Source organism: Rhamphochromis sp. 'chilingali' (genome assembly GCF_963969265.1).
Source record: "Rhamphochromis sp. 'chilingali' genome assembly, chromosome: 8".
NCBI lineage: Eukaryota > Metazoa > Chordata > Actinopteri > Cichliformes > Cichlidae > Rhamphochromis > Rhamphochromis sp. 'chilingali'.
Genome location: NC_137935.1, coordinates 18256381 through 18276382, shown reverse-complemented (window position 1 = coordinate 18276382; position 20002 = coordinate 18256381). Strand labels below are relative to the sequence as shown.

Here is a 20002-nt window from a genome sequence, read left to right as displayed (position 1 = left end):
AAGTGAAAGTTCGTGTTGAAGAGTGAGGGCGGTCAGCTTTAAGAAATACAAACTTTCAGACTTCCCTTTGTCGCTATTTTGAACGTCAATCATCCGGCCACATCCATTCAAGCAGTTAGTAATTTATTTAAATCAGGCTGTCAGTCTGTCAAACTGAGTTTTGTCAGTTCCAGTGAGACTTACCCAGAGCGGCCCTGCTGTTACTGCTCTCAGCCACAGGAATGTCCCTATGCTATCCCATGGGTTGCCACTGTATATTCTTTCACTCAGTTCACATGACCTCTGAACTGACATCCAGGATGAGCTGCCAAACAAGACGTGTCTTAAACACAAGTACAGTGTTGCAAAAAGAACATTCCACAAAGTTCATTTGTCCTGTCATTTTACAAGTGGCAAACATAACTATTATGTTGTTTGTTTACTGAGCGAACAACTTAACCAAACATTAACGGTACACACACAGATTGAAGATTGAAGTTGAAGTGAACTACAGGCTGAGAGCCAGAGTACAGTTATACAGCTACTGTATGTGTGTGGTTGTCACCGCTGGACCGATCTTCATTTGTGCTGGCCAGTATTAGCATTCCTGTTCCGGTGGGCAGCCCACAATTACCAGCATTTTTCTAAACATAGTCCATCACGAGAAATTGTCGGACAGCTTTTACGACTCTGTGACTTTTAGTAGAGGGCGGTTCCAAGAGCACGGATTGCAGCCTCGCTGTCTGCAGCTCACGGCGCACGCACAAAGGCATTTCGCCCTGTGGCTCGCACACAAAGATGGGCCATCCTTTAAAATCAGTGGAGCGGGACTGAGTAAGGGGACGGCCCATTGTTACCTCCTGACAGAAAACGATGGAACTGAGTCAGCCACCCATAGTCATTTGCACAACTCAAGTGCAGCGCATTAAATTAATTCCAGAAGTCATTTCCCCTTTTCGTTGGTATATTTCATTGCCAGAGAGCCATATTTTTTGTCCATCTTCCTGACCTTTCCCTGTTTCCTTTTAGGAAACTGTACAAAGCAGAGAAGCTGCCATCCCACTCTTTTGAGATTGACTATGAAGATGTGGACAAGGATGAGGTCAGCAATGATGATCTTCTTCTCTGAAATGCTTTTGAGAGTGAATCCATTACATACTGGTTACATCCCAAGGCTCATGTTTAAATTAGTTTATTGCAGCCTAAAAGCCGTTAAAATGGACTTTGCAAGATTAGTTATATTTACAGGTCAGTGGGAAGCTGTTATGAGCATAACTGGATGGATTCAAGGAGTCTAGAAATTCTCCTTTCCTGTATCAATCATCTGCTCCATTCTATCAGAGGAACGAATGGACAGTTAATGCATCTTTGACTGATCACAGTCATTGTTGTGTTTTTGCAGGATACCACCTCTTTGTCGTCATCCAAAGGAGGAGGGGGCGGTGGAGGTGGTGGTGGGGGAGGCGGAGGGATTGGTGTGTTTCGTTCAGGCTGGCTGTATAAAGGGAACTTTAACAGCACAGTCAACAATAGCATCACTGTTCGGGTGAGGAAGTGTCGGATGTTATCTATTTTCATGCCCACGTGCATTTTATTTCTGTCTGTCTTTTTTCACTTTTTTTTCCACCCAAAATGGTTTTACTTTATTTTCTGAACTGTTACAGTCTGTTAGAAATTAAACTGGGACTTTAATTGGTGACATACTTTTCAACACGATGAGAAAATATCCACATTATCCCATTGTTAAAGTTCTTATTCATTTACTTCAGCTAAGGAAATGAATTTTAATCATATTTCTGTCTTGACAGTCATTCAAGAGGAGGTATTTCCAGCTCACCCAGTTAACAGATAACTCCTACATCATGAATTTCTACAAAGATGAAAAGATCTCAAAGGAACCAAAAGGGTGCATCTTCCTCGACTCATGCACGGGTGTGGTACAGGTAGGCTTTAGTGCATTCTACATGTACATGCACTTTACCACAAAAGAAAAAAGGCAGCAAGAACATAGATAAAAAGCATCTGCACTCTAAAATGTTCTCTATTAGATTATAGACTGATTTAGGGGTATTTCCAGACATAAAGCTGCACCATGGCACAACCTGCCATGATCACAGGTTGCTCACTATTACTGCCTTTGCTACAACAGTAAAAATAACAGAAACAAATATGGGTGAAGGTATAAATGTAGAGAAACTGTATTAAAATATTTATTGATCTATTGATCTATTTTCTACTGTGTACCTGCTGTGGTCTGGATCAAAGGGGCAGCAGTCTGAGCCCACACCTCTTTCTACTGAGCTTTTCTGGTGGCAATCAGAGATGTTCCTGCCAGCTGAGAGATCTAATCTATCCAGCGTTTCTTAGGTCTGCTCCAGGGTCTCCTCCCATTTAGACATGCCTGAAACACCTCATGTAGGAAACACCCAGGAGGCACTCTGGCCATATTCTCAAGCCGCCTCCTTCCACTTGGTGGGAGGAAAAGTAACAGTTTCACTTTGAGCTCCTCCCGAATGAGCATGCTCCTAATGCTGAGCCCAGCCAGCCTTCGAAGAAAGCTTATTCCTGTTGCTTGCCTCCACAGTCTCAGTTTTTTGTCACTACTTGAAGCTTCTGGATATACTTGAGGGTAGGAAAATATATGGATTGATAAATCGATGGCGTCAGTTTTCGCTCAGCTCCCTCTTCACCATGACAGACCTGTACAACATCCACATTACTATAGATGGTACACTAATCCGTCTGTCAGTCTGCTCCTCTCTCTCATCACTACTCGTTCAACGAGATCCCGAGATACTTGATCTCCTCCATCGAGGACAGAAGCTTAGAGCCAGACTTCCTCACACTTCAGGAGGTGTTAATTCTAAGGGATGAAACACCTAAATAATCTATTTTAATGATTTCTGTTATGAAAACTATGAATATGTTTTTAGACTTAAAAGTCATAATGTGGACATGCTAGCAAATAATGCTACTACATTTTTTAAGAACTTGTGCATTTCATAATGATGAAATAATTATTTTAATATATAATTAATTATATATTTCAAACTTTGTTGTATATAAATTGTGAGCACCAGAGCAAGGTTACCTGTGCAGACATGCAATAACAAAACGCATGCTGCAGTCCAAAGATGATCTACAGACAGGACCTGCAACGCTTGTATTGTGGGTTCAACTCAGTTTATGATTACAAACGATTTCATATTTTCATGTATGTATCCAGTGGCTGTTAGTGCAGTTGCCAAAGCAATCCAGGTTTAAAAAATGACATGAAATGATGGCGGGCCCTAAGCAATCACGCCCTTAGCTTTCACAGCTTCAGGCCTCAAAACAATCGAAAAAGGTGAATTAAAAACAATACAGTTTTTATAGCCTGTAAACATGTTTATAGCTGCTGTAAAACCGGGTATTTTAACATTTTTAACTAATCTCTCTGTGGACTGACTTGCTTTTGGAACCAGCATCAAGTTAGTCCAAGAAATGGAGTTTTAGGGCTTCTACATTTGACCATCAATTTTCAGTCTGCAGGTTACTGCTTATATTATAGTTGTGTGATCTAAGCTTTAATTTAAAAAGCCCTGTGCTCGAACACCTATTAATAAAAAAAAAAACCTATTAGGATAAAGCAGAATGAAAAGCCCTACTGACATTACCCTCTGCTCACTACTGAAAAATGTGCCTCTAGGAATGGTCACACACAGTAAAATGGCCTACATTCAAAAACTACATGTGTAGATGCAAAAACGTATAGCATTTTCCGAGAACTAAACCTGACCAGATTTTCCTTGCCTTTCATTCTTTCCCTAAAGAATAACCGCCTAAGGAAACATGCCTTTGAGCTGAAGATGAACGAGGTTACGTACTTTGTGCTGGCCGCAGAGAGCGAGCAGGACATGGAGGAGTGGATTAGCACGTTGACCCGTATCCTACAGATCAGTCCTCCTGAAGCACCAGCTCAAGACCGCAAGAGCTTGGAACTCAACGAACACCGGCAGGGTGAGAAAGAGTTCATGTAAAAGAATTAAGCTTTTTTTTTTTTTTGCATAATTCCAGCATCTGGATAAATTATGGGCACAATTTTATAGTCGATGTCAGCAGAAAGTGTAACCTTTTTCTCTCTGTCTGACTAAATAATGTCCGTCATCTTGCCATGACCTTAATGGGGAATTTCTACTGAGTCCATCACTTTCAGGAAATTAATCTGATACCCAAAAGTGACTCCACCTTGGTTCAGTGCATCAGATGTGGTGATTAACAATCCTTCTGTGCCAGTTGTGTGAGAGGCAGAGCATGGATCCACAGCCTGTAACGTAACACAAAACACTGATAGGGTATTAAAAATTGGTCCAGTGAAAAGTGAAGGTATGATGTAATGCCCAGAGCCGTCATGGCTCTGTGGTCTGTTAGCCTGCCTCTAAATCAGGCTGTGGGTGTGTGTTAACCTAACATTAATGAGCCCTTTTGTTCAGCCTGGCTTTTAGGAGAAATTGCTTCAGGCAGTTTGAAGGGTATATTTCTCCAGAAGCCTGCCTGCCTTATTATCCATGAATACCACAAATTGAGTCATATTTTATTCTGAGATGTATATGCCTGCTGACTCTGGTTGGTGTGTATTTAGACCAGTGAGTTGCTATTTAAGAAAATGTTATATGATCTGTAACATAAAATTCCCTGCTTAGATAAACTTTCCTAACCACTAAATGATGTCAGCCATCAGTCATAAATAAAAGTCGCTCTCAGGTGTCCTGATTGTGTTTGTTTTCTCTGCAGATGTGTTTGACCTGTCGTTAAGTGACTCCTGTTTGCAGGAAAATGAAGAAACCACAGAGAACGGCATCAATCCAGAGCTAGCAAAGGTTAGCTACACCAAAGGCTCACATGTTTTAGTCAGTGTTATAACTCAGCTACGACTACCAACACATAGTATTATCATATTTAACAGTACATGCGTGCACAGTATACATCCAAGTGTCTCAGTACCGGTGGTGGCGTGTTTTCATGAACAGCTCCATATTCTATGTGCATGGATCATCACCTGGTGATTATAATACACTGAAAAACATACTGAGACTTTAGGAGAAGAGCAGAAAACAAACTTGTCAGTGCAAGCATGCTGGTTTTATGAGGAAGAAAATTTGTTGTGATTTTTATCAGGCTGAAAAGAAACAATGTAATTGTATCTGTTTTCAAGAAAACTGCAGTCTATAAATTCAGGCGACCAGAATATGCTAGAAACACTCAAATCAAAGCAAAAGTGGAAAAAAGCACTCTATTTACAGATATCATAAATTACATTAGTGTAGCTATTATTTGCAATGAACTGCTCTCTGACTGCCTCTTTCTGACTTCCTGCCATCTTTCCTGTCGCAGTATATCTCGGAGACAGATGAAGGAATTCGTTCCGCCAGAAGAGAAGAGAGGTTGAATCTTTTCTCGCTCGATCCAGACACTCCTGTAAGTACAAATGAGTACATTATAACCACTGTAGACTACTTTTTACTTTATGCATTGCTGCACTTTGTAGTTGAATAAAATGAAGCTGGCCTCCGAGTAAATTGTGTTTCACTAACCACAGGCTCTGAGAAGCCCACGAAGTGAACATTCATCCACTGAAAGCACACCAGTGCGTCCTTTTGAGGAGAAGCTTGGCAGGAGATTTATGGCAACTTGCCGATCTTTCAACCTCATGCTACAAGGCTGCGTCAACGAGAGTGAAACGGGACCGGTCACTAATGTGAGCATAAGACACTCATTTTGCTTTATTGTGTTACTGTTTAATAAGCAGTTTTCTTTTAAACAGGATAAAACATATCGACATACGTTAGTGTTTTTTTCCAAAGGCATTTAAAAGACATATTATGCTGAGTGAAGCTTTGTCAAATTTGCTTTTTGAATAAATGTGCAGGCAATAACTGTGCTGAATCTGCACCACTAGATTGAACCCTTCTTCGTTTCGCTGGCTCTACTGGATATACGAGAAGGGAGGAAGGTATCTGCAGACTTCCACGTAGACCTCAACCACGAGGCAGTGCGTCAGATGCTCGGAGGCCTAAGTAACGGGACGGGGGCTCCGGGTACGGAGGTTGGAGGTCAGGAAAATGGCTTGTGTTCTCCTGCTGAGAGGAAGCCTGGTGACTGTTACCTCAGCCTGGACCTGGAGCACTGGCTTTGCTTTCCCAAACAGGTACGAGGACATTACTCCAAGTTAGGTTTTATAGATATAACACGAAAAGGGGAAAATAATGCTTTTTTTCTCCATTACTTATTCTGTATTTAATATGTACATAGGCTGTAATATGCTTCTTCATTGGTGTCCCTGCAGGCCATTTTCTCAGTGACCAACCCCCACACAGACATAGTGATGGTCGCAAGAGTGGAGAAAGTGCTCATGGGAAATATTGCTTGTGGAACTGAAGCTTATACAAAGAATACAGACTCCAGCAAGGTCAGAAACAAACTTTTGCCTTTCTGTTCATTCTAACTGTTTGAATCAGTATTTATATGACTTCATACCGCATTTATATCAACCTCTGATCAATAACAGAGAGCTAAAGCTTTTATAGTGTCTTATATCTAAATGCAGACTGGGAAAATAGGCCATGAGACATGCTGTTATTGTAAGGAAAATGCCTTAATCTAGTAAAAGAGTTTAGATTGACATTTGCAAAATTGTTTTTTTTCTGTAAGACGAGTTATCTTCATCACTGAATGCCAGTCAAGCTAGATAGTTCAGGAATGATGTTTTTCCATCATTAATCCTAGACATTTCCTGGCTTTCCCCAAGGCCAGGGGTCCATGCGATCCTTGTTTAAGTGGCTAAGTGAATCAGCAGACATCCAAGCAGCTGCCAGAGTTACTGTATTAAATAACCTCTGATTTAGTCTGTCACTCTGTCAGGGTCAGCTAGAATTTAGGTATAGTGTTCAGGAATGTCAGCAGGACCTTGTTAACATTTCCCTCTCTACATGGTTCTGCTTTTGTGTCTTGAACAGACTGTTCAGAAGATTTTGAAGTCCAACAAACAGTTTTGTAGTAAACTGGGAAAGTACAGAATGCCATTTGCCTGGTCTGTCAGGTTAGTGCCGGTATTCATAATATTTTTGAACTTCCCCTAAAATCTTTTCCTCATCCATTGGTAATTTACATCTCTTTCTTCCCGTTAAAGGTCAGTGTTTAAGGACAACCATGGAGCATTGGACCGAGAGTCTCGTTTCTCACCTCTTTTCAAACAGGAGAGCAACAAGATTTCCACAGATGACCTGATAAAGCTGGTGTCTGAGTACAAGAGGTAAGATAGCCTGCAGGCTTTAGCAAAGTAGTCTGCAAATAGTTTTCCAAGATTGGATCCACATTTTACACAAAGTTTTATCTTTACAGGGCTGAGAAGACAAGCAAACTACAGACTATTCCTGGGACGCTGGATATCGCGTTAGACTATGTTCCAATGGAGCATCCTAGTACGTCTGCTGTTCATGTTCCCATTCTGCTTTCTTTTCCTCATCCCTTTCTCATTTCTACGTTTGACATACATCTTTTTCCATCAGACTGTGTGACATCCTCCTATATACCAGTGAAGCCCTTTGAAGACCTGACTAAACACCAACCCACAGTGGAGGTGGAGGAGTTTGCACAGGACACCACCAAGTTCATTCAGCCACATCGCGTCTACAAAAACCACATCTACGTCTACCCTAAGCATCTCAAGTATGACAGTCAGAAGAGCTTTGCTAAGGTATGCCCCTTAGTATCATTTACCACGACACTGAAATAAAGTTTTTCATTTTGTTTTTATATGCTTCGTGTTTTGCTACGGTGCAATCCTTTTGAACGTATTTAGTCATTAACATCACAATGGTCCTCTTGTTCAAGGCTCGTAACCTTTCGGTCTACGTGGAGTTCCGCAGCTCAGATGAAGAGGTTGAAAAACCCTTAAAGGTAGAAAGCTACGCCTTCTGGCATACTTTACACGACTCGTCCTTTCTCCATTCAAGTCCTTTTAATCATGGAAAACTGCTGTTTTTACAGTGCATCTATGGCAAACCAGGAGGACCAGTCTTTACCACAACAGCCTGCTCCACCGTCCTACATCACTCTCAGAGCCCCGACTTCTATGATGAGGTGAAGACCATATTTGTTTCTCCATTCATCACATAAAGATAATTAGAATCTAGAAGTGGATCAGCTTTATCAACCTTTAGAAAGAACGCGTTTAAAGGTCTTTCTAAAGCACATAAATCATTAAATGCTGTTCTGTCTTCAGGTGAAGATTGAGCTTCCTACTCACCTCCATGAAAAGCACCATCTTCTCTTCTCCTTTTACCATGTCACATGTGACATTAATGCTAAGACAAATTCAAAGAGGAAAGAGACTCTGGAGACCCCAGGTGAGATATTGGTAGTTTTCCAGCCTGTAGTAGTTGTAGTTGTTATTTTTTGCCTTTTATTCAGTATTTCTTTTGTTTATTTGGTTTGTTTAGTGGGATATTCTTGGCTGCCTCTGCTCAAAGAAGGCCGCGTGTCATCTCAGGAGTTCAACATCCCCATCTCCTGCAACCTGCCTCCTGGATATCTGGCCATCAAGGAAGCCAGCAACACCAAGGTGAGACTGAGGGCAAAAATAGGAGGGTAAGAGACAGGCGAAAGGAGTGTGTAAATACTGCAAACCTTGCTGATTAATAGTAGCATTAATTTTTAAAGGGAAGCGTATTAAACATTACACCGTGTGATAGATTAGTGTGATATTTTTAGTCCTCACACACAAACTCTTCTCTTCCCTTTTGACAGAATGGAGCAGATATGAAATGGGTTGATGGAGGAAAGCCTATTTTTAAAGTATCCACCAACGTTATCTCCACAGTATACACTCAGGTACGACCATCATTTGGGATTCTGTGGTTTTCCCTCCTTTTTTCTGGCTTTGAAACTGCGACGACCTGGTGAGAACTTCTGTATGCCCACTCTTTGATCGGCATGTTTTGGGGTGGGTTATAGTCCCACATAACACTGAATGTACATGTATTCAGTGTGTATTGTGAATGAAATAAAAAACAAAACAAAAACAAAATAGATGGTTGGAAGGATTTCTTTCTGTTGTTCCAACCACAGTGCTATTGTGAAATGATTGAAAATGCTAAAGTGACTTGTCAAAGTCAAGCGTCCTCTCTGAGTTATCTCCTTTAAATGGCAATGAACATGAAAATAGCAATTAAATATCCCTAAAACAAATGCACCTTCCAAACTTCTGCAAACACGAGCCCCAAATGCACAATCAGCATCAAAGGGTAATGTGGTAATGTAGCGTGGCACATAAAAAAAGGAAATGAACAGTTTCTGTGCAGTTTGCTATCATGGGATGTTTGAAACCCTGCACAGCAGCTTCTTAATTGACTAAATCTCATCTATGCCTGACTTTTTTCTTACACTACAATAAACTGGCTTTAAAGTCCCTTATAAGACAGGGTAAATATACAGTCATATATGTAAAAATATGTTTAAAAAAAGAACAATTACAGCCCAAAACCTTTTATCTTTTACGCTTTAACGTTGTAAAATCCATTTCAGGTGTCTAAAATAAAACCAGGGCTGAATCACTCAACAACATAGTTGTGAGGTGCTGAAGTTCATATTTCAGCATTAACTGTCGTTTAAAAAGGAAAGAGTCCACTAAGTAATACCGCAGATGTTAGCTGCTCATTTTTTCAAGAATTCCTCTCTCTGTGTCAGGACCCCCACCTGAACCGATTCTTCCAGCAGTGCCAGAAGAGAGAGCTGGACCTCTCTATACCTCCTACCTCCAACTTCCTCAACTGCCTGAAGGTCAGAGTAAAGCCGCTGTATCTCCTCAAATCTCAGTACTTGCGAATGAGACAAAAGCCAGAGCCTTAACTACCAAACACTGCTACACATCCTAATGAGTTCAACACTGTGTCAGCACGTCAGACTTTTACCAGCCCCTTCACGGTTTCTTCTTTACCCCTTTTTCACGCTTCAATCTTGTCCACCCACTCCTCCTCGCTCGCTTCTTTCCCATCCTTCTCCAGGGTCTCCTCAGCATGGAGAGAATCCCAGTGATAGTCCGATTTCTGCCAGTCCTCTTCAACCAGCTGTTCAAGGTTCTGACTCAGAATGACAATGATGAGGTCACTACTGCCACCACCAGGTAGGCAGTGGTACTACAGAGGTCCTTAATGCATTGATAATAGAGTCCTGGGTTTATCCAGGTGATGAAAGCAGAGTGAGAAAAAGAGTGTAGTGATTTATATTTCTGTTTGAGTCAGTATCTTCCCTTTTATTGTTGATGTCATTGAATTGCTACTTTGTTCTATAATTAATCCAGACTCACACAATAAGTTCATCCAGTGAAACAAAGAGAGAAATACAGCAATTCTTGATATTATTTAACAATGAAAGCAATTGAATAAAATCATTGTTGTTGGTCTGTGTCTACAGAGTACTGGTCCACATTGTTGCAAAGTGCCATGAAGAAAACCTGGATTCTAGCCTGCACTCCTACATCAAGGTATAAAAGAAGCTGGTGTGTGTGGTGAATACAGTGTGTTTGCATGCACATGCTCAGAAATATCATATAATAATTTAGAAGTCTGATATTTTCCACAAAGGAATGGAAACCCTGCTCTGGCTATTTAATTTGTGAAGAAAAACAAAACAGAAAAGGGAGCTGTGTGTGTGTGTGTGTGTTTGGGTGCATTTGGGCCAGCAACAGTGTGGCTAGGGCCACACGCCCAGAACGCTGTGCAAACATCAACACAGAAAAAAGGGAAAGGAGAAGAAGAGAGAGGGATTGAGCAGGAGGCAAACTAGGACATTCAGCCTGCTCAATCAAAAACACAAGGCATGTTTGTTTAGGGGGGAAAATCAGTGAGAGGATTAGAGAAGAGAGCAGGAGAAAGCACAAGACCTGTTTCATGTTGGCTACAGTGAAGGAAGACTGCAGAGCGTGAAGAGGCAGTGGCAGTGAGAAATGAAGGGAGGCAAAGAGAGAGGACAAGCAGAGTCAGTGGCAACAGGGTTGTTATAGTAACAGATTGGCACGATGTCCGGCAGTACTGGTGCCCAATTTAAAGTGCTGAGTGTTAGCTTGTATTCATTCTTTAACTACTAAGTGTGAATTGCATTGAGATTCAGTAGTGTCATTTGAACAAATGCAAATTATGTTGTAGTTTTTTTTTTTAAATATACGGGATTGAAATATTTTATTTGCTATAATTTCATATATTATTGTATGAAAGCATATTTTTTACAAATGCTTCTATAGAACTGTGCATATTAGTAACACTTAATTGATTAGTCCATAAAAATCGGAAAACAGAAAATTATGAGAATAATTTCTTTGTTTTTTTGCTGACTTTAGGAAATTGCATAGGGAATCTTTCAGTGTTTTTTTTTTAATTAGTCGTATATTTTTTTTCATTGAAAAAAACCCCCAAACACATGTTACTAATAACTGAATAGCTGAAAATGATCTTAGTTAATCAAAACTTTTTTATATCCAAAACAACAAAACACAGAGAAAGAGCTGCAGCATAGTTATCTACAGCATGCCATTAAATGTCGTTGTGTTCACCAGACTGTTCAAAATAAGAAATTATTTGGTTTGCTGTACTGTATTGTATTTATTCTGAAAAAAAAAAAAAGAGTTCATAATTCACTAGCTGGACCCACGTCCTCATTTTCGGTTTGACAGCATTTTAGTAGGTAAAGGTGAATGCTTGGACATGAATTGAGCTGTGGTTTGGGGAAGGACTCGAAGAGGACTGGCGGCGGCTCCCGGGCCTGGCAGATCCCCGTGTACTAAATAGGAGTGAAGAAGTTATAGAACTGAGAACAAGGAGGGAGGGTGGGGCACGTGAACGAGAATGAGCAGCTTGCAGAACTGGGGGAATCTATATAGATGATAACTGGAAGGAGCGTGTTTGGAGGCGTGGTCCCGCTCCTGAAATTCAGATACATCATCTCCAATTAAACAATAATTAAAATAAAGTTATAATTGTTGAAACTGTTGTATCTACTTCTCAACTCACTGAATACTTTCACTTCCCAGTTGGTATCAAAAAATACCCTCAAATCATTTAAAACAAATAAATTGCTACATGTGCACGTATGACTCATTTTTTTCCTACTCTCCGTCTCTCTTTCTCTCTCTGTAGTATGTGTTCAAGTCAGAGGACCATGGGTTTAGGACAGTTCATGAAGAGCTGGCTAAGGGAATGACTTTTGACCTGAAGAGCAATGAGCAAGCAGCTGTCAAGAATGTGCTGAAGGTTTGCTTCCATCCTCCTACTCACTCTTAATTACTCACTAAATACATGAACAGGATTGACCTACTTTAGCCTCTTTTGGTTGCAGTTCTCCTGGTTCTTCTTTGAACTTATCGTCAAGTCCATGGCCCAACATTTGGTTGACTATGACAAGTTAAAGGTAAAGTATTAAAATCCACTTCTACCTCTTCTAATCTCGTCAATTACTGACCACACCTGCAAGTTTTCTTTGCACTTCCCATCTTCCCAGTACATGCTGCATGACCATGTCTTGCTTAATCTTTGTTCCTAAAGCTTCCCAGGCCCCAGCGATTCCCCTCATCTTACCAGAGCCGTGTGGAGAACCTGGTGGAGACAGTGTCTGAACACATTTTCTGGAAGAACAAAGAGATGCCAGAAGAAACACGCAGTGCTAACTTAGCCGTGGCAGCTTTTGTGAAGGTGAGAGAATTTTTAGAAGTTATCTTGTTAATTCAAAGTATAATCTTAAAGGGAAACCTTGTCAAAAAAACCCCAAAATAACAAACAGGTTGTTGGTGCTTTGGACTCCTTCAAGTTTGAGCCCATGTGAAGAAAACATATACTGTATCACTGCGCTATTAGGCTTACAACATTTTGCTCTTAGTGGGATCAATACAAACTGTGTAAACAGTCTGCAGATACAATTTGTTATCCATTGATTCCTCCATCTATGCTAAATGATGTGTCTCTTTCTGTTTTATTAAGTGATGCTTAGTCTGATCGCCAGTTTGACTCCAGTCTTTGTGTCTTTGCAGCGCTGCTTTACCCTGATGGACAGAGGCTTTACATTCAAACTAATCAGCAACTACATTAACATGATCACTGCTGCCGACAGCAAGGTAACAAAAAAAATCTCAATGAAACTGATACCAGGAAAGTAGAAATGAATCATACAGACGTTCCTTCTTTTATGTGTAGCTACACAATATGTTAATGTTGTTTTTGTGTGTTTTACAGGTCTTGTGTGAACTCAAATTTGAATTCCTGAGAGAAGTGTGTAACCATGAACACTACATTCCTCTCAGCCTGCCCTTACCTTCCGCTCGCATCACAGGTAAGGTCGCACCCCAGGTTATACGCTTGTAGGGCACTGAGTGTCTTTTCAATGTGGTAACGATCACGCATCGAGTAGCTCTCATTTGTTTATTAACACTCAGTCTTTCTCGCTTTCTCTTTCTGTCATTTTTTTTTCTCACTTTATGTGTCCATGTCAGACCATGCATTCCCAGAAACACAAAGTACTCATGGTAAATATGTTCACTCATTCCTTTTGTTACATTGTATGTGCTACACTGTGTATCCTGAAGTGGGATGAATATCATGATGATGATGAAATCCATAAAAACATTCAGCATGTCGCAATATTTGCTGATCAGTGAACTACAGCAAATATGTGTGTAAGCTTTGTTTGAATCCTGTGCAGTTCAGTTAATTTCCATTTAAAATGTGGCTCTCTTTGTGGCGTCTCTCCTCAGCATCAGTGCCTGAGTACAACCTGACTGGAGAGTTCTGCAGGAAACACTTCCTGACTGGCTTGTTGCTGAGAGAACTGGGGCTGGCTCTCCAGGACGAGCAAGACCTGAGACACCTAGCCTTGGCCACCCTGAAAACCCTAATGGCCAAACACTCTCTGGATGCACGCTATGCCACCAAGGTAGACAGAACAGATGTTAACATGGGAAAAGAAACCGAAGCCATGAAAAATGAGTCATGAGCAAACAGTAGAAATTCTTCCACAGTGACTCATGCAAACACATACACACTGACATGTGATTCTTCAAAGCAGCTGCAAGCAGCCATGAAGATGTCTTAATGGATGCTGGGAAGGGTCTAGATCAGATCAAAGTTAGCAATCTGCCCTCAGTTAAACGTTGCCAAATACTGCCAACCACAACACAAGAGCAGTGGGCTGTAGTCAGGCCGAAGCCTGAATGAAAACCAAATGTGTGCAATCAAGAAATAAAATGGCTACATTGATAAAAACCACTCATGCAACACAATGCAGGTGAAATTTTATTTAACATTTTGCTGAGGTCAGTGAATTTCCATGGCTGCTTTATTCTAATTCATGAGTGCAGTCTGCAGTGCTTTTATACAGGGATTAGGAAGTACATTACATTTAAGAAAAACAATGTCGAAATAAAGCAAAGTGTAAATAAAATGAATATAATGATTAGGAAATAATTTCATCTGTAATTTTTAAAGTTTAAAATTGCAATTAACTGTAATTAATCTGATGTCAGCAACACGTTTCAAAAAAGTCATCACTGTGTTACATCTTTCTTAATTTAACAACACTTTATAATCCTCACATCTAAAAAAGACTCTGCCTTTCTGGATGCTTCTTTTTATACTGATTATTGGGTATAAAAAAAGAGCTACTCAGTCATGTAATTTGTTATGAAATTTTCCACCTTTTATTTTTCACTCACTCATCCTACTCAGAGCCGGGGTTAAACACATAACCTTAAGTTTGAATTGCATGTATTTGGCCTAAAAAAGGTTTCTGAGTCAAATAATGAGATGATTTATATAAAAAAGTACTGATTTAATTAGACCAATTCTGACTGATACTTTCTTTTCCAGGAAAAGCAGGCAAGAATTGCATCTCTCTACCTGCCGCTTTATGGCCTCATCCTGGACAACATGCCAAGATTCTTCCTCAGGGACCTTTTCCCCATCTACTTTACTGCTAGTGACCAAGTAAGAGTCAAGACAAATGATGAAATTATTAAAAAACACTGTATTGATTGGCTCCTAAATGTTCAGAATCATGTATATTTGTGTTATGTTTTAAGGTAAATCTATTTTCTCTTTGTGCTGTCTTTTTTGCACCTGCAACAGGGCTCTCGAGATGACCTCAGTGTGGGAGCAGTGGCAGCTGGAGGGGTTACTCGCCATGCCAACTCTGTAGATGCCTCATTTTCCAAAGAAGTACTCAATTCCATTACAGGTAGCACTGTTATATGTGTGTGTCTATTTCCAGTGAATCTATCTAATATAAAGTAAGTCAGGACATTGATGCCTACACTTGTTCTTCCCGCGCCAGCCTTCTCCTCCTTGGCAGTTGCTACGGCTAACCAGGCTGACTCTCGAGGCTCTCTGATCAGCGTGGACTCCAACCCGAGCAACAGTGACAGGAACAGCGAGAAAATGGATGGATGTGAGAAGGTGAGACAGTTCACATGAAAAAGAGCAAACATCTGTATAGAAAATGTAGTCATTTATTTATTATAAGTTTCATTGGTAGTCTTCATATGTACATTGTAAGACCGCAGCATTATACTTTGTAAATAATGCGTAAAATATATTTCAGCAATCAGCACCTCCAGCAACCCAAAATCACCCATATAATATCTTATTTCTGCATTTTTAAAAGTAGTAAAATTTTATTTAAAAATACTGGACCAGCTAATAACACGCCCATTATATCCAACTTTTAACTCCTGTTAGCAACAGTTTATCACTGACTGCATTTCTATCTGATGTTGGTCCTTAGTTTGCCCGGCCCCAGTCCCTGATAGGCTACGGTTCTCGATGTGACAAGCTGGACCAGGCAGAGACCCGCAGCCTCCTCATGTGCTTTTTGCAGATCATGAAAACCATATCTGAAGGTAAGATCTATCACTAAATGTTATATACCTATGTGGTATGTGACTTTTGTTGCCATGATGCCAGGTCTCTCTTGGAAATGAGATTTTTAATCTCAATGAGATTTTTACCTGGATAAATAAAGGATTAATAAAAATCACTTAAAGAATTCATGCAGTCCACAGGAAATTTATTACATTTACTGCTATACTTAGCAGTGAATGTATACAAAAATTGACACAAAAGTTGCTTTTTGTTCTGTTGCTGAGGGATTTTAATACTGTGAGCTTCAGATAGCCATACTTTTTTCAGTCTGTGAAAAGATTTTTTATATTATGTCTTTCATTGTCTATTTCCAGATGTGCTGGTGTCCTACTGGCACCGCGCCATTCACCAGGAGATCTCGGACTTCTTCAACATTCTGGAGTAAGAGCTCTTCTTGTTTTTGCTGAAGACTGCAGGCATTGCTACACTGATTAGAGATACTCACTGTTCACAGAGAGAGAGAGAGAGAGAGAGAAAAAAAAAACTGTAGAGAGACAGACGGGGTTGAGGGCAAGTGAACAAGAAGAGTAGAAAAGGGAACGTGGCCAGTATGAAAATACTGACACTATAAGAGAGAGGTAGAGAGAAGAAAAACAGACTATAATTCCAGTGAGAGCTCCTGTCCACCAACGAGTGCAGTAAATTAACTTTCCGTGTTTCCTGTTTGTCTCAGCATCTAGACTGTTCTGGTTCACCTCAGTGTGATCACATGCACTCCATCTTATCTGTCTTCTTATCTGAGAAAACTTTTGAATTGTGTTTCCTTAGGCTCTGTCTTCAGCATTTTAGATTCCTTGGAAAACGCCACATAGCCAGGTGAGTGCTTTCTCCAGCAAAGAGATGGAGCAGGTGCCATTCAAATGCATTTATTGTAACGCTACACATATGGAAACTGCTTATTAACTCAGTGTACATGTTGCCACCACACAATAATACATAATTCATGTAATCATTCACACAATCATAAATGCAGCCCCACAGACACATTCGCACACGCACGCACGTGAAATCAGACTAAGTCAGGCAGAAATACTAAAATGTGTTCAGTATGCGTGCACACACTCAGGGATCAGCTTCAAGAGGGGAGGAGGTGAAGGAGGGAAGAAAAGGAAGAAGGGGGGAGGTGAAACTCCTGGATCTCACTGTTCGAAAAGAATCACTGCTGGATATTGTAGTGTAGTGGTTGGCAAACACAGGATGGGGGTTGTTATCGTGTGTGCGTGCTCTTACTGGAGCTGAGCCATTGGCACTGCGAGCCTCTTCCATCTTCTGGATCCTCCCAGCTAATTAAATTAGCCCTCTTTTTTTCCTTTCAGCAATAGGATGCTGAGATGTAAGCCAACAAAAGGCTGGGAGAACACACTGCTTTACTGTGTGTGGAGGCATTAACTGAATGAAGATAGCTGGAAGCCTAGCTAGGGCTCTCAGACGTAGTTGAGCCTGTCTGGGGCTGCTAGCTACTTAACATTCATCCATAATACCAGGCCACGGGGGATTCAGAGTGTGTCTGTCTCGGCATCTTTCTCTGTTGGCTCTTTTGAGTCAGTTTGGGCACCCCACTGAAGTTCAGGAGTGATGAAATACATTACATTAGGTCTTAAAGATTTAATCTTGAATATTTGTGATTAAACCATCAGGAAATGCTTGAATAACAAGTGTAACTGTCAAAAACTACTAATCTGCTTCATCAGGAGTGTGTGACTGTGGTTTAATCCTGTGTTATTGACAGTAGTCTGACAACATAAGCTGTCATATCATGGCATTGACGTTTACTAGCTGAGCCCCACCCACTTTAGATCAATGAGAAGTTAACAGTTAAAAGCAAAAAACAGAGAAATCTCCTATATAAATTCAACCAAAGATTTCCAAGACATGTTTTAGGGCCACTGGTCATAGTTAGAAGCTGATTGAGGAAATTGTTTCATTTATCCAGCAATGTTGTAGTTTAGTCCCAGACATTATTCTAGCTTATCCCTTACTTCCTTAATGTTCTATGTTCTCAATGCACACGACCAACATAACACAACTAAGTAACATTTGCCTGTTACGTTTTCTCCATGTTCGACCTTGCTGTTGTAGTTTCCATGACAGTGCATGCATTCACCCCCCCGCTCTGTGCATGGTGCCTCTGATAATGGTTTGTCCTTGTGACCGCACATTTATCGATGTCCTGTCACATCAAGTAACACTTTCTTTGTTGACACAGATCCATTTTATGTAATGTTCCGTGTGCTGGTTTCGTTTGCTTTTTACATCTTTTCCACATTTTACGACTCAGATGTTGCACGTTGACCTTGTAACCCTCTGCCTCCATGCCTTCAGTCTCAGCACTGGCTCAGCTCCACCATCTGCTTGGCTTCAGTGTTTTTAATAGGCTCTGATGCTTTTGTGTTGATTGGCTTACGCGCTTTCTTTTATCTGGCACAGGAAGCATTTGCTTTACTCAGATTGGCAGCAGTTTCTGATCAAGCTTTAAGGATCACAATAATTTGATAAATTGAACATCTGTTTTTCTTGAGATACTGTTACGGAGCTCATTTGTGCCGCAGCATAACTGACATTCAGCTTCATCACACCAATATCTTGTCCCTAAGCTGTCCATAGTTGTATGTTACTATCACCCCGAAGCCCCAGCTTCCACTCACACTCTACCAAGAGTTAATGCAACATTTTCACATTACTATACTAGTGGAAAACTAAAAGCATCAGCTCTACTGACTCTAACCTTTCCATCTGGCTGACCTTCCTCTCGAGCTGTTTGATCCTTGTTTTTGGCTCCAGCCGCTTTCATCACACCAAGGTCAAATCGGAGATCTTGTGTGCTTTTTGCATTTCATTTAGCCTTACTAAAATCAAATGTGACCCGGCTTCTATAAATATGTAACAAGGTCACAAAGGTGCAAAAATTGTAGCGCTTTGCAAGCTGCTTCACATTTAGACAGTAAGGTCAGTTTTTTTATTGATTACAGACATGCTCTAACAGCTATTAGCATGCCACCCACAGTTAGGATATCTAACTAATAACAATTTTAAAATTGATGGTCTTAATTAAACTAACTAATGTTAGCTTTGATGTGGTTGGCTTGTGAACAGGAAGCTAGCAGCGGCAGTAAAGCTGGCTCAGTCAACCCACGCCAATGGCACCCTGAAGGGCTCTAACAACCCCTCCCAGTCCTCTCAACCCTCAAGCATCTTCCCACAATGGTAATCACCCTCCACAAGGAAAACAGACAACACCTCAGCCATGATGACAAACAAAGTCTTTGTTTACTGAAAGTGTTCTGAATGCTAATGATGTCTGGTGGCCCAAAAGTGCTTTATGATGTCATAAAACTCCAGACTCTTTAATACACGTTAAACATGCAAGAGCAATGTGAATACTTGAAAAAAAAGGATAATGCATTTGTGTCGTGTGTAATTTCACCATTTATGTGACCACTGTGTTTCCACATTACAGACTGTAACTTGTGTTCTCAGCATGCCTCTTCCCATACCTGCAGTGTTCTGTGTGATTTGCCAGTCTTTGTGTCTGTACACTCATGTGTTGATAGCTTCCCGATAGCAGCAAGTCCTTGAGACATGGATGTCATTTATATCTACCCGCCTACTTAAGTGTGCAGAATCTTTAGCGATAGTGTACCTTTGCATTTATCCAAAGGTTTAGTACCACATTTACTGAAGGGCAATTTAAAGAAGTCATGAGTAAAACACGCACACGCTGTGATTTATATGAGCTTCTGATTCATGCTGTTGACCCTCCAGGATGGCATCTGGGGGTGATGGCCACCGGCATGCTCGCTCCCAAACCATGCCCATCATCAGGGGCAAGAATGCCCTCACCAACCCCAAGCTGCTGCAGCTGATGGAGCCAGGTAACAAATACTCTGACTGAGGTCACAGTGAGGTTACTTTGATGTATTTGTTATTCATACGTGCTTCTATTTCTAGACGGCATTCAGGATGGGGACACGTTGAGTCCTACAGATATTGAGGCGAACATGTCCACAGAGGTCGCCCTCACTGTGCTGGATGTACTAGAGCTGTTTGTTCAGCATCAGAAGGTCTGTGACCATTTCATATTATAC

At 40.8% G+C, this 20002-nt stretch overlaps 1 protein-coding gene across 5 annotated transcripts in view; it reads left to right on the top strand.

Annotated features, from left to right (window-relative positions):
- The window catches only part of dock10 (dedicator of cytokinesis 10), a 64744-nt gene that overhangs the window by 36825 nt on the left and 7917 nt on the right, over window positions 1–20002 (top strand). For 3 of the 5 annotated variants that reach the window (XM_080889925.1, XM_080889923.1, XM_080889927.1), the window contains exons 5-41: window positions 1009–1081; window positions 1382–1525; window positions 1788–1922; window positions 3792–3978; window positions 4753–4838; window positions 5353–5436; window positions 5558–5716; window positions 5918–6166; window positions 6305–6427; window positions 6975–7057; window positions 7148–7270; window positions 7360–7439; window positions 7527–7714; window positions 7852–7917; window positions 8008–8100; window positions 8243–8366; window positions 8460–8581; window positions 8767–8850; window positions 9706–9798; window positions 10023–10141; window positions 10432–10501; window positions 12150–12263; window positions 12349–12420; window positions 12555–12701; window positions 13037–13120; window positions 13239–13335; window positions 13496–13528; window positions 13757–13935; window positions 14868–14984; window positions 15126–15234; window positions 15331–15452; window positions 15781–15895; window positions 16232–16298; window positions 16686–16733; window positions 19011–19121; window positions 19680–19789; window positions 19866–19978. In XM_080889925.1, coding sequence (XP_080746051.1) covers window positions 1009–1081; window positions 1382–1525; window positions 1788–1922; window positions 3792–3978; window positions 4753–4838; window positions 5353–5436; window positions 5558–5716; window positions 5918–6166; window positions 6305–6427; window positions 6975–7057; window positions 7148–7270; window positions 7360–7439; window positions 7527–7714; window positions 7852–7917; window positions 8008–8100; window positions 8243–8366; window positions 8460–8581; window positions 8767–8850; window positions 9706–9798; window positions 10023–10141; window positions 10432–10501; window positions 12150–12263; window positions 12349–12420; window positions 12555–12701; window positions 13037–13120; window positions 13239–13335; window positions 13496–13528; window positions 13757–13935; window positions 14868–14984; window positions 15126–15234; window positions 15331–15452; window positions 15781–15895; window positions 16232–16298; window positions 16686–16733; window positions 19011–19121; window positions 19680–19789; window positions 19866–19978 — 4123 coding nt within the window. The remainder of the gene's footprint in view (window positions 1–1008; window positions 1082–1381; window positions 1526–1787; window positions 1923–3791; window positions 3979–4752; window positions 4839–5352; window positions 5437–5557; window positions 5717–5917; window positions 6167–6304; window positions 6428–6974; window positions 7058–7147; window positions 7271–7359; window positions 7440–7526; window positions 7715–7851; window positions 7918–8007; window positions 8101–8242; window positions 8367–8459; window positions 8582–8766; window positions 8851–9705; window positions 9799–10022; window positions 10142–10431; window positions 10502–12149; window positions 12264–12348; window positions 12421–12554; window positions 12702–13036; window positions 13121–13238; window positions 13336–13495; window positions 13529–13756; window positions 13936–14867; window positions 14985–15125; window positions 15235–15330; window positions 15453–15780; window positions 15896–16231; window positions 16299–16685; window positions 16734–19010; window positions 19122–19679; window positions 19790–19865; window positions 19979–20002) is intronic. The other 2 variants (XM_080889924.1, XM_080889926.1) reach the window with 2 other exon arrangements.